The sequence below is a fragment of the Dermochelys coriacea genome, chromosome 3, assembly GCF_009764565.3.
Source record: "Dermochelys coriacea isolate rDerCor1 chromosome 3, rDerCor1.pri.v4, whole genome shotgun sequence".
Taxonomy (NCBI): Eukaryota; Metazoa; Chordata; order Testudines; family Dermochelyidae; genus Dermochelys; species Dermochelys coriacea.
Genome location: NC_050070.1, coordinates 83403255 through 83417972, shown reverse-complemented (window position 1 = coordinate 83417972; position 14718 = coordinate 83403255). Strand labels below are relative to the sequence as shown.

At 42.4% G+C, this 14718-nt stretch overlaps 1 protein-coding gene across 2 annotated transcripts in view; it reads left to right on the top strand.

Annotated features, from left to right (window-relative positions):
• Positions 1 to 14718, top strand: part of SEC63 (SEC63 homolog, protein translocation regulator) — a 105860-nt gene that overhangs the window by 14305 nt on the left and 76837 nt on the right. For both annotated transcript variants that reach the window (XM_038395244.2, XM_043510771.1), the window contains exons 2-3: positions 5830 to 5929; positions 6548 to 6662. In XM_038395244.2, the coding sequence (XP_038251172.1) occupies positions 5830 to 5929; positions 6548 to 6662 (215 nt within the window). The remainder of the gene's footprint in view (positions 1 to 5829; positions 5930 to 6547; positions 6663 to 14718) is intronic.

Here is a 14718-nt window from a genome sequence, read left to right as displayed (position 1 = left end):
CATCATGCTTCAACCCATTCAGTGCGTGCGTTCCCCACTCCAGGCTGTAAGTGGGCCTTCCCACCACAAGCAGAGACTGCATCTCCCTGAAATCTTCACTCCCTGGTGTGCAGATGTTTCTGTTGCTGTTACTTCCCCCTTTTATAATCCGACATGCATCCAGTGGCTGGAGCAAAGGAAAACTATGGTACAGGAGAACAGCTGTGTGCAGGAAGGTTGGCAGAGCTGGGAGTTTAGGATAGTTGCAGTGCACTGGCAGATCTTGCAGGTTGTGGTGCGCTGGCAGAGCTGGAGGCTGCAGGGGGTTGTGTGGGGTGCTGGCAGAGCTGGAGCTGCAGGACACTTGGGGGAAGTGGCAGAGCTGGGGGTGCCATAGCTTTCTTATGAGCCCTCAACCTCTTTCACCTGCTCTGCTATCCATCCCTATTTATCATAGAATCCTGGACATGTAGGGCTGGAAAGGGACCTCAAGAGGTCAGATAGTCTAGCCCTCCTATGCTGAGGCAGGAACAAATACACTTACACCATCCTTGACTGGTGTTGTCCAACCTGTTCTTAAATCCTCCATTGCTGGGGATTACACAACCTCCCTTTGAAGCATGTTCCAGGGCTTTAACTACCCTTCTAGTTAGATATTTGGAAAATATCTAACTTAAATCTCCCTTGCTAAAGATTAACGTCATTACTACTTGTCCTACCTTCAGTGGACAGGGAGAACAGTTGATCACCATCTGCTTTATTACAGCCCTTAGCATAGCTCCCTCCTTCGGTGGTCTTTTCTTAAGACTAAACATGCCCAGTTTTTTAAATCTTTCCTCACAGATCAGGTTTTCTAAACCTTTTCCCATTTTTGTCGCGATTTTTAGAGATTTCTCCCACAAGAACATAGTGAAGAGCTTAAATTCATTGTATCTGAAGGACAGTTAGTCTCCCAGATGTCGCTACAGGCTGCATTAGATGCTTCTGATACAGTAGCATGTTCAATGGCCACTTCCATAGCCATGCTGCTGCTCTGCTGTAGTTTGAGCATTGCTTCCTGTTTTAAAATATGGCTGTCCTAAGGGCTCTAAACACCACTTACTTTCCTGAATTATCTTGAAATTTGCTGTGCCTCATGGGACTGTGGAGATAAGACTAGTGGTCAAAATTTGGCATTATTTGGGTAAGGGTTTCCTGAGAGAGACACCCCATTAAAACAACCAACCTCCTCTCTCTGCCCCCCAACCCTAAAACCAAGTTGTCTACAAAATCACCTTGTTTTAAGGTGCGTGCGCGCACCATGGGCTCAAATTAAGCCTCTAATCGTGCCCAAACTGACCTCAGCCATTCAGGATTTATTTCAGTCTGCTATCCCTTTGGGCAGTATTGGGATGGAAAAGAGTCTATAGAAGCATATCTCACAAAGTCCCAGAGTAGCCGAGGGATACAGCATAAATCCCAGCCATACTCATTGACTGTGCATTCAAGTCTGCTGTTGGTAGGCATCTGGGAGTGACTGCTGGGCATAAATATAAAGTAAACAATGAAATAAGGTATTTATTTTTTCAGTTTGGCATGATTGGTACAGCTTTGCCAGAAGATGCTAAACTATTTCGTAACTAGTAAATCCATGTGTGTATTTTTAGCTTCCAATATGCTGCAAGGTAATGTCTGGTTCATGTAAAGTTTACTTCAGAAAGTGAGTCTGTTAGTCAAGGGGTTCCTTAGAAGATAAAGAGATTAAGGACTTGGTATACCATGACGTGAATAGGGAACAGTTTCTGATGCCAGTGATGGGTCACTTCACCATTGGCTTTCTTCTCTCTACACCCTGCAGATACTCATAAAAGTGGGGGAGAGGGATGCCTTGAGCAGTTAGGGACAGTGTCTGGCCCATATCTAGGATTGGCCTTTAGCTGTGTTACCATGTCACAAAGGCTTTGTTTGCCTTAAACTTCAAAAGGGTTGGAAAGTACTTTTGGTACAACAGGTAGTAATGAGGTGTTCTATAGAGTCAGCTCCTTCATAGGAATGTGTTGGCTCTTAAGGGCCTTTGTGTCTGTTCACACAGGGAGGGTGTGAAGTCTCCTTCAAGTGGGTTAAGGAGGGGTCTGCTGTATTGCACTGCTAGTCAAGGATGGACTGGCATAATTGATTAAATCTGTTTGCTGTAGTAGATAGAGCTGTAATCTGAGTTGTGTTGAGTTGCAGTATCTTTTACCACCGACTTCCATGAGGTAGACTTAGGCATCTACATAGCCTTCTGTACCTCTGCATCATAGTCTGTTTATATGGCCGTTGGAGGAGCCTTCTCGAGACCAGGTCATGGCAAAAAAAAGATGTCTCCCTCTGCAGCCCTTCTGATCTGTGGAGACCTTCTTTTGTCTTGTCAGAGCCATCTGGGCGTTGTTGCAGTAGGATATTTCCTTCAGAACTCCAGGAAGCAAAGCTACAGTGCAAGCGTTGCAGAGAAAAGTGACTTGCAGGGATCTGGTTGACTTTATAACTGCCAAGAGAGGAGAAAAGCCTTGCCTTCTAGAAATGGGCTCATAGGCAGTGCAGTATTTGAATCAGATGACATGAACCCCTCAAAAAATCCTTCCGTGGAAATGTTGCAGGGTGTCTTGATGTGATCAGGCTTAGGACACTATTATCAGAAAACCTTCGTGCACAAAAGTGAATACTTGGCACCTCTGTGCTGATGCTTTCACAATGCCAAAGTGCATAGGGATAGGGAGAGCCATTCTTTGCATACTAACAGTGTGTGGGTTTTTTTGGCCAGGTACTCATGAAACTCTGTGTAGATAATTGAGTTCTATTGCCCTCATAAAACTAGTGTAGTATCAAGGAGAAGTATTCTCATGTAAACTACTACACAGGAGAGTGTGAAATGTTCCTTACAGGCTTTGAGTAGCCATGAAATGATGGGACAGATGATCACGTGGTCCTTGCTTAGCAACCTGAAGCATAGCTCTGACAGCTGTCAATCTCCTGCACCACTTTTCTCCCTCAGGAAGGGCTCCCGCTTGCCCAGCTCTGTATGCCCATGTATACCAGCCTTCTTTCTTGCACTGTGCAGAATTTACAAAGCTGAAGCTATTACATGCTGAAAAATAGTATGGAAATACTGAGGACTGCAGTATATCATGAGTGAGACAGTGTAGGGATTTTTCGTTATGCTGTGGAGCGGAGGATACCTCTACTGAACCGGGCGAAATAAGAGGTAGTGAGTGGTGGAGTATGTTGCCTCCACAGTGGGTGCCAAAACTTTTATTAAAACAAAATCTAGAAAACATATCAAAGTTAAGATGATAAACTAAAAATAAAACTATCAAATCAAATTCAGATCATATCGCACAAGTTAATCTCAGTAATGGATTGGAGTTGCATCATTAAATTAATACCAAAAATAATTCTCCTTATAATGTACAATGGTTTATAAGAACATGGCTGTCCATTTGGGTATAAATCCTAACTAAAGAATTTTACCATAGTCAATCAAATCTATAATTTGAAGCCGATTAAACGTCTTAGTACTGAAACCAGTATTAAAACTTCCTTCTTAGCCACCACATAGGAATTAAAGTCTGACACTTTCCTCCCATTCATACCCCTCAAAGGAGATATTACAATATGAACTTTAACAGAACTCTTGATAGACAAATGTTGAACTTCCTATTTACCAGAAATTAGAGGAGATGATGATCTCAAGTCTCTCGGGACCTTTAAACACAGAACACACTGTAATGAGTGTCTTTGAGACAATATTTAGGGGGGTTTAAACCTGAGGAACTCCTTTCAGATGCCTTCCCTGGGTTTGTCGTATGGATGCTCATACCACATGCATGCACACAGCTACACTTACTTTCACACCCTAAAAATTAAAAGGCTGGGACTCCCGGTTAATAAAAAAAACAAAACAACCCAGAGTAAAATATGGAAACTGGAAAAATAAGACACTTGTTTTCACAAGGAGTTCATGAACTTTTCAGTGTTTGCGTGCAGCCTGCTGGATGCTTGTAGAGTAGGAGTTGGAATGGCAATAAAATACAGTGATGTTCTGCTGGCAAAATGTTTCCCATGAGTGGGCTGCCTCTGGTGCAGGGAGAGACTGGTCAGAGGCTGGAATGGCTTGTGGATGTTGAGACTTCCTCTCCCCAAGGTGATCACTCTTGGAAATTCTGGAGCTTCAGTCTTCAGTTTTCTTATTGATCAAAAGGCGAGGATTCTCAGTGTTACCTTTTGATTCATACGATTGATGAATTTTGCTTGTTCCATCCAAAGCCTTTGGGCCAGTCAGATGTGAGGCCATTATTAACAAGTATCCATGTTGGAAAAGTCCCTTTAAGCCAGAAATTAAAAACAAACGTTTTCCATATCACAGTGACTCTTGGCCTGTGACCCTGCAAAAATCAGAAATCCAAACATGTAAAACCTCTTTTGAGGAGGCTGACATGATCTTATTTGGATGAAAGGTCTTAAGATGATGCTGTGTCAATAGTTTAGGGAAAATTCAAAATTAACCCCTATAAAAATAACTAATAGAAAAAACTTTAGCTTAACAAAACCAGTCACTCTATATATTAATTTATTAGCAAAAATAAAATTAATTAAAACATGACAAATTTCTTCATCTCCACTTTCTTCTCTGTTAATGTAAATGTAGACAAATGCTCATATTCTTGCAGATAAAGCAATTTTAGTTTCTTATGAAATCTACATCATGATAGAGAAAAGTTACTTTAAAACTAATCAAGAAGCCCATTTATAATATAAAATTAATCCTATAGAAGGTCTATACAGCCATATAAGTTATGCTTCTCACAATGGGTGACATTCTCTTCCCATCAAAGCCATTATGGGGTTCCATAAACTGTCTTCACTTTCCATTACAGTGTACTTCTTTTCCTGAAACCTCTCACACCACTAGCTTTATCCCAGGTAATACCAAAATATAATTAAAGCTCTTTAAATATAGACAGATTGCTCCCACTCTTGGGGAAATATTTGTACCATTGGTTTACCCTACCCACTCTGAAATGTTTGGGGAAGAAAGCTCTCAGTGGCTAGCCTCCTAGTTCTTTGCTATTTATTATATTTGCAAAACGTCCTGTCAGAACTGGGACCTCGTATGAGATGCTGTTCAAACATGTAGAGTCCTGCAAATCCGCAAACATGGTCTGTGGTTATAAAGCAGATTTCTGCAGATCAGGTGCAAATACAAATTTTGTGTCCATGCAGGGTTCTACATCTAGATACGGTCTCTGCCCCCCAAAGAGCTACAGTCTAACTAAAAATAAGACTCACAAAGTGGATGTTACAAAGAGGAAGAAGGTAACAGTATTTGAAGGTTTTTAGTTCTTCCAGTGCCTTGTTCAAAAAATGTCCCCAATTCACACTCCCCAGTTGTATTCCAAGACCCATTTCATATGCTATCTTCTTTTTCTGCCCCTGCATACTGCAGCTGTTATCAAAGGGGGAGACCATTTGCCTGAGTTAACTAGCTTTAAAACTGCACATGTGAGACTAGTAGGGCATGGAATAGACAAGCTACATCTCCTGACTTTGTTTCAGCAGTGATTCTTGTTTCAAGATGCACAGAAAAAAGATAATTGGTTCCTGTAGTGTAGAGCAATCCAAGTTAAACCGTTACTTACAAATTTGGTACCATTTAAATGCCTAGGAAAGAAATCCATAATTCGCTCACTGTTTTTTTTTGATTATGAAGCTCTTTCAAGTCTCAAACTGGAATTGCACTGCAAACCCCAAGATAACATAGCTCACTTGTCACTTTGCATTTGGCGTAAATTCTAATTAAATTTTAACTAGCCATTTAAATTTTTTTTGCAGAGCAAATTCGATTAAAAAATATAAGAAAAGTATATGGAAGATGTCTGTGGTATCGTTTGCGGTTATTAAAACCACAACAAAACATAATTCCTACAATAAAGTAAGTATATTTCATTTGGCTAACTTCTCATTTAAATTACCACTGTATTTTGTATTTTTTTACATAAATTTGATGTTTTAATTAAAGCATCTGGAATTAGTTCTATAATAAAGTAATAGGTTTCATAACTCTTTAAAGAAAGGGACTATTAGAATCTGCTACAATTGCATAATGAAAATTTGTTAATTATTAATATCTAATAGGGCTTGAAATTCAGAGAGAAGCCACTCATGTTACAGCTTCTTAAATTCCTGTTCAGTTAACCTAGTAGACCCCAACAGTAATCAACAATTTGTCCTGGATCTTATCAATAATGGAGCAGAATTCTGTTGTCAGATTTTTTGATTTGTGGAGATAGAGGGTGTGGAAGTGTAGAAACTCACTATTTTGCTTGTCTATGTAAACATCAATAAAAAAGCCCAGTCATTCAACAGACAAAACCATTTTATCACCAAGGGTATTTGTTCTAAAATTGGTTTTTTGTATCTCATTATTTAATGTGGGGCCCTTAAGTTTTTTTTATATAAATTATCCTCACAAATTACCTGTACAGTGTTATGTTAGAAGTAAGGAGGATTGTGTGTATTTTATTTTATCCTTCATATTCTTTCCAAACAGGAAAGCAATTCTTCTTGCTGGATGGGCGCTGTTTCTGTTTCTTGCATACAAAGTTTCCAAAACAGACAGAGAATATCAAGAATACAACCCTTATGAAGTCTTACATTTGGACCCAGTAAGTAGTAGTGCCCTTGTTGGGTAATGCACATTACTTTAATATGTCATACTTAGGACTTGCTTTATATGTAAAACTAAGCCGGAGGAAATACTAGTGAGTGCCTCCGTGAGGGTTGAAAGCATGCCTCAAAATGCAGTTAACTTTTACCTTCTGAACATTGCTAGTGTGTATTTTTTTAATTTGTAACTATAATACCAAAGTCCTTCAAGTCTCTGATGCACTTATACAGTATATTGAGATGAAGATTTCAGTTTTCATCTGTTTTGAATGACTCATGTGATCGTAGCTAAGCATTGTCTGAAAAAATTTCAGAGCAAAAACTAGACTTAATGTGGATTGTGCCGGAGAGAATATCCTTATGGGCTGCGGGCAGTCATACATATTGACAACATAGTCGACCTACCAAGAGAAGTTAGTCTGAGGTGCAACATTGCACAAAAGCCCTTTATGCACCTTAGACTTGTGGAGCAGTTTAGGTGATGTTGGCGGGATAAGCTGTATAAACAATTCCTTCTTCATATGGGTTCACATCTACTTGCTTTGTTCTAGTTTTTCTTCTTAAGGTAAATTGTGCCATTTATGTAAAACTGCTGTTGAGGCACTTCCTTCTTTGTTCTAAGCTCCACAGAACTGTTACAATGGGTACTTTAGCCTGTTTGTTGTTTTGGGGGCAGAACCAAACATGTCAATCACTGGCAGCAGGGAAATGTGCCACCTGCTGAAGTTCTTTCCACTTCATCTTTGAGTAATTGTCCACATGGATTCCACTTGTGGTGTGCGTATGCCCCATGCATGCAGCATTCAGATGTTTTTGACCACTGTGTCCATTGGGGAGGGTCTCACCCACATTTTAGATGTCCTTATGCATCCTCACCTCCCCACCTGAGGGCATAAAGAGTGGCGCAGATCCAGCCATCCCTCAATTCCTTCTTACTGCCGGTGGCAGTGAGATGGAATCCCTGCAGTCTGCCTGGTATTGCTATTGAAGGAAGAATGTTGCTGTTTTCCCTGGCGGTCAGGAACTCATTGTTTCTAAGTGGGGGGAGATTTTCACTAGAAAGAGTGGCCTTCACAAGCAGCCAGATGCAGGCAGGCTTTCACGTCAGAGCTCTCCTTTGGGCGCACACTTTCTCAAGTGGCATCAGAACAACAAAAATAAATATGAACGGTGATCTGATACCGAAGAGTCTCCACAGGATTTCACAAGCAATGCAAATATGGAGAGACAGTGTTGCACGTTTGGTTCCCCTCAACATAAAAATCCCACAGCCTAAGGGCTTCTCCCTATGGGGTGAAAAAGACATTGGGTTTTGAATCTGTTTCATGCAGGTATATGGTTTGATCCATGGGATCAGATGCTCTGGAAAATCAGTACCCAGCTATCTTAGTGATACAGTGGGAAACTTGCGGAAAACAGGGTATTCAAAGTCATCAGAAAAGTCAACTCTCGGTCCTGCCAGACACTATAGAAAAGAATACAGGTCATTTGGCAAATTTAAGGAATCTGTGAAGTGTTTTTTCCTGTTTTACCCCTTTACATGTGGAAGCTAAAACAAGTGCAGGGTGAGTAACTGCTCTCCGTGGCCTCAGATGCAGGTCTCCCAACCAGTGCTGTCCGGTGTTAGATCCCCAATTGGTGCCAGGCTTTTTCAGTTTGGGAGCAAAAGAGTTACCTATATCTTTGTCCAAATGAGATCACTATATGTTGTCCAGATGGAGTATGCAGTGAAGCTGTGCTAGAATTACAGGAACAGCTTTGTCATTCCCAACTTCATCAATCCTGGAAATGCCATGACATGAATGAAATCATCCATCACCTACTTCAGATCAAAGTATTACAACCTGTTCCCCATCCTATTTCTAGCCTGAGAAAATCAGGGACAAACAAAGCAGAGTCCTGCCTGAAACATCTAAATAGGTTCCTAAAGGAGATTCAACTTCAAAGCATTCCCATTTTCAACTTCTGTCTCTGGCAGTCAATCTGTATTGTGAGGCATTCACTCCTCTCCCTGCTGGTTGGAGTCAGAACAAAGATTGACAGTTAGCCTGTGGCCAAGACCACCCCTCTGTGGAGCACCCCTGAGTTCTTTTCCTCTATTTCTGGGAAGACTGGAGCCCTAGTGGTCTTCTCTTTATAGCAGTGCTTATCAGGATAGGACATAGTCACGTTCAGATTTTTTCTAATTGGACACTCCTAAAACTTTTTTTTTTAAATGCTCTATTTGTTGGGGTTTTCTGAACCAAGTTTGCCTCAGACCCTGTCCTGCAGAGTGTATTACTGCCAGAGCAGATCTGTTTTCCCCATCTTTCATAGGCTGTGGCAGGTAGGGAAAGAGAGGGTCACAAATGTCCTCAAGTCTATCTTTTTCCTGTTCAGGAGTATTGGGACCAGATTGTCCAGCTGCAAAGAAGATCCTACAGCCACACTAAAGGGCAACCTGAAGGTGCAGGGTTGGGCCAAGTCCTTATGTAGCCCTCCAGCCATGGGGCCTAAGCCACTCAGCCAATGTGAGGGCCAGATCTATGCCAAGCCAGGAAATTGGCCTATGGAGTTAGTATGCAGTAGGCAGCACAGGCAAGTCTCCTAACCTAGAGCCTTCTGTGGGGAAAAGCTGCAACTGCCTGTGATTAAGCAGATGATCTGTTTAACTCCTCCTGTCCACAGTGCAGACTGTTGGGAGGGGGTGGGCAAGTGACCATTCATCTTCTTCCCCATTAATAGCTCCATGGGGATTACCACCCCCCTCAACCTCAGTATTGCCCTCTGAAATAATGAAGTGATTGCACTTCAGTCTGGGGTGGACAGGCAGGTTACATGCCAGTGAAGCATCTTTTGACAAAGGAAACAGCTTTGGAAGGAGGAAGAATTTTTTTTTTTTTCTATCTGCCCCCCTCCTGAACCTCCCTGCCTCTACCCGGGAGATGGCAGGACTCTTTGGAAAAGGGGTAAAATGTGACATTGCCTTAGCCATCCTGCCCGCAACCCAAAAATTTTATTGTGGCCTGAAGGGAACCTCAGGGTGGAAACCTGTGGCTACATTCGCCAGAAGAGGCAAGAAAAGAAAGTCTGCAGGTTCAAAATGCTCCTCAGTTCAGACTCTGTCCTTGAGTCACCCATTACAAGCAATGAGGAAGGTGCTCTTGCAGGGACTGTGGCACTTACGTAAAAGGGAAAATCAAAGAAGAGGGACTCTTCCTCCTCTAGCTCATCCTCAGTATATTTAAAAAAAAAAAAAAAGAGAGAGAAAAGTTTAAGGTTCATAAGATCAAAAAAGTGAAGAGATTGGAGAATGAGAGGGAGATGAGAAATTCTTTCTTCTCCTCATCCATCTTGATCTCCTTGGAGGAAGGAGAATTATCTGACTCAGACTGAGCAGAATTAGAGGATGACTTGCAAGAGAGGCTTTCCTTCTGCAGGTATTTAATCACGTGTGTCAGAAGGTGCTCACCACACAGGAAATGCTGCCTGAGACTTTTGAGGAGCCACCAATTCCAGAGTAATCCAAGAAAGCCTCTTAGAAATATTTTCCAGCTAAAGCAGAGAGAGAATTGTGTTCCACTGGACCTGGTATTTGAAGAAGTAATCAAGGCTTGGGTGGGCGTTTCCTGACAAAGACAAGCACCCCAAAAGACACATCGAGGTCCTCTTATAAATATTTGGTCAAAGGTAGATGCAGCAGCTGCCACTTTGGTCAAAGACATTCTGAAGGAATGAGAGGGAGAGTTTACCATGAACCAACAGACTGAAAAAATCCAGTCATTTCTAAGAAAGAACTTAGAGGCCTTTGAGCATCTGCAGCAGACTCTTGTTTTGTCAGGGTGATTCTAGTCTGGATAGATTGTATGACCCAACTAGGCCTGACTAAAGATAAAAAAACTAAAAATGAGCTTAAATAAGATCTTGCCAGCAGTTTTCTGCATCTCCCTTAAATTAGAGACCATGGAGAGAGCTGCTAATGTGGTGTCATGAAGACACACTTGGCTTTGTGTCTGGAAAGCAGAAACACAAATAAAACACCTAGTGAGCTCAGTCAAGTACATGGAGGCAAGTTGTTTCATGAGGACGTGGACTAAGCAACAGCAGACGCTAGTGAGAGGAAAATCTTTTGTTTCATCACCTCCTGCCTCTTGTTACCATCTTCCTTTCACGGTTACTAACCCATAAGAAATCCACGGATCTGGAAGAGGTAGATAGAGAAATTTAAAATAGGACTATTTGAGAAGATCCTCAAGGCTGCTCGTTGATTTCTGGTTTAAGGGCCCCATGTCCAAGAAGATGTCTTATTTGAGGGAGAGGCTTCAGAAATTTGAACACACATGGGAGATAAGTGAGTACTAGACAGTTTTATAGGGTTATGCCATCGAGGGTTAGTTAGATAAGTGAGTACTAGATGGTTCTACAGGGTTATGCCATCACAATATTATGCAATCAAGTCCCCCAGAGACAAGTTCATAATCCTCCTCCAGATCAAAGAATCTGATCAAAAACCTTCTCTGCAGTGGAGCTGTAGAGCTGGTACCAATGAGACAGATTTTGGTGGAGTGTACTCGATATTCTGTATGTTCCCAAAGAAGGATGGGGGACACGAGCCATATTAGAGCTCAAGTCCCTCAACAAATGGATGGAAACACTAAAGTTTATCATCATGACTCTTACCCTGGGATTCCTTGATTGCATTAGACCTCAGGGAGGTCTGCCTACATATGCCATTTAGGGAGAGCTGCTGAAAATTTCTAAATTTCTGTTACAGTGAGAAGCATTTCAATAGAGGGATCTCTCATTCGGGCAAGTGATTACCCCACAAGTCTTCACAAAGATCCTGGTGGTCTTAGCTGTTCTTGGTGGATGTTAGAGATGGGGATGTGGCCTGTCTTGCCCAGTGCGTGGATCAGGAGTTGGTAGCTAGAAATAGGATTCCAGGGTCGGAGGCCAGAGTTGAGGATCAGAGCTGAAGACAGAAGTCAGGAATTGGAACTGAAGTTCAGAGCCGGGTTACCTGGAGTGTGAGGCAAGATGGGAGAAGTGCAGGGGCTGATGCTGGAATAAGGAGGAGCAAGGCTGGCAATAAATAGGCACGGGAACTAATGTAGTTGTGGGCCAATGCTTTGAGTAGCTGCTGCTGGGCTTAAGAACTGATCTGCTGACGCTTCTCATCAATCGGGCAGCATGCTACAGGTTAGCTGTACTCCTAGGTTGCTGGTAGACTGGATCAACTGCAGGCCTGATTCCTGACAATGGGTGTGGGTCAAAGACACTCATCCTTACTTGGATTATATCTTCTGGTCCTTGTTCTTTCAAATGGCCTTTTGAGCTCTAGAGGAGATTAACCTTGTTACAAGACCATCATTTTCTGGTGAATATAATCTCCAGTGAGTCACCTCCAACCATCTCAGCAACTTCTGCATTCAGAAGTGATCCTGGACACAAAGGTGTTCACTTCAGAGGAGACACGACAGAAGATCCTCTCCTTACTTCACTATGTGTCATCAGATATCACAACAAGTCCTGATGCAATTCCTCAGTATGCTAATTTCACGTGTGGATGCCTTCCAATGGGCCAGATTTTATGAGAATGCTCCAAAATTTCCTCTTACCATAGTAGCAGGAAATTGCAACCAATCAGGATTGGAGAGTCACCCTTCTTAGGTAAATCACTTTGTCCCTCAAATGGTGGACTAATCCCTTTGAGATTACAGCCGGTGAATCTGATGTCAGAGCTGGTGAGACTTGACATCACCACTGGTGTCAGCTTGTTTCAGCCTCTGCTTTGCCTCCTAGTCCTATGCTTTCAAAGGAGATTGAATGGCATACGCTGGATGTTAGGACAACTTGTGTTTCTGTGCACTTGAGATAGATTTAATCAGAAACCCACAGCTTTCTTCATCTTATCACTCGTCAGTCAAAAGGAGAAAAAAACAAAAAAACTGGAGTGAATCCACCAGGTAATGTTACTGCCCATTCTGAGGGTTCAACTACCTCTTGGGCAGAAGAGTCGTGTGCTTCATATGAAGAAATTTGAAAGGCAGCTACATAGTCATCATGGTTAATGTCCTTTCTTCTTTGAATATAGCTTTTGAGGGGTGGAGGGAAGGTACTTCAGAATGTGCTGCCAAGCAGTAATCTGGGGTCAGTCTTCCATGTATATAGTTCGTACCATAAAGTTGAGTAATGCTTTGCTCATCTCACAGTACAGGTTGCAAGATATAGGAAGGAGGGGCTGGTGAGAAGAAAATTTCCTTCTTTCTTGTGAGCCTTCTTTCTAATGTCTTATTTGTCTGATGGTCTGGTACATTTCCAGAGATTAACTAGTTTCAGAATTGAAGCCATTGGTTCTCTCTGTCTGATAGCCAAATTTTTAGCAGTACCTTGTTTTAGTGCTCATTGTGTGTGGAGGGTTGTGTGTTGTGGGTTTTTTTGTTTGTTGTGTGCATTCTGAATTTTCAAGATCCTAAATTCAAAGAAACTACCTGATACCTTGTCACTGAGTATTTTGAAATATTGGCACTTATTACCAACTGTCACGGAGTCACCAGGCAATTCTCTGGAACTAGTCCATATGAAGCCAGTCAGGACTCTGGGGGAGCCTCCTTTCCGTGAGCATGCTGTCTCCAGGGCAAGAAGCTTACATGGCTTTGGCCTTCCTAGGGCTGACCTCGGCGCATTCAGCATCCCCTCTTTACACTGTGTGCTTCCCACAGCAAGTCCGCACCGGCGGGGCTCTTGGGGAAGCCAGAGGGCCCTGCACTCCAACTTCGCAGTCAGATGTGACTCTCAGCCAGAGAGTAAAACAGAAGGTTTATTAGATGACAGGAACACAGTCCAAAACAGAGCTTGTAGGTACAGGAAAAAGGACACCTCAGTCAGGTCCATCTTGAGGCCAGGGAGGCCCAGACCCGGGGCCTCCCTCTTTCCCAAGCCAGCTCCAAACTGAAACTCTCCAGCCCCTCCTCTGGCCTTTGTCTCTTTCCTGGGCCAGAGACCACCTGATCTCTTTGTTCTCCAATACCTTCGTTGGCACCTTTGTAGAGGAGGGACTTAGGCCATCAGTTGCCAGGAGACTGGGTGTCGGCCATTCTCTTTGCAGACCCCTGCTCCTCTAGGGCTCTGCAACAATCACATGCCCTTATCCTACCACCTAGATACTCAAGAAATGCATTGGGGAAACAGAGGCACCTCCACAGTATTCAGAGAAAACATTAAGAATATTCCCACTTCGTCACACCAACCCCTTCTGATTCACAAGACGTGACAGTGAACCCACTTTCATTGAATTTCTATTAATTTCACACTAATATTTTGTATAAGGAACATAACAAATGTACCTCCTAGCTAATTAAGTCTGTATTAGCAGTATAGCATGTTGGTATGCTCACTCCTCCCCCTGAATATAGACAAAAGGCATAGTTGCATCACTAGGATCATGCTGAAACCAGAGTGTCACAGAAATACAGTACAGAAGGCCCAAGTACAAGAGATCCCCAAAGAAGAATTGAAGTCAAGGATTTCTGCAATGAACAGAGAAGCCATCAGTAAGAAGCTAGACTTGTGCACCCACTAAACACCCAGAGGCAAGACTAAACATTGTCCGTGGCACCACCATCAGTCAGTGTAAATGCACACACTTGGAATTTGCGAAATGCAAGAATTTGAATGTAGTTCTCCCATACGTTTCTCTGACACAATACTAAGGATAGTAGAAACACGAGTAGTGACAAAGCATGTACAGGTTGGTCCAACAAAGGTATTGGTCCAACTAACCTAATCTATTAAAGAATGATAGACCTACAGGCAAGTTCATAAGGGGTTGACATCAAGAATAAGTCTACCTAAAGAAGCAGCTGCAGACAGAGGGGTCAGTAAAACATATTCACAAGAAGACACCTGCATGGTCATTGGTGGTTCTGCAGTTCTTTGGGTAGTACAGGTGTTAGCAAGTAGTATCATCAAGGACTCTGTGATCGATTTCAGAGTCTGCATTGAACACAAGCTTGCAACAGGTAATATATACCTTGTCTTTGACAGGTACAAAAACTTCAGTGCAAAGAGTGGCAC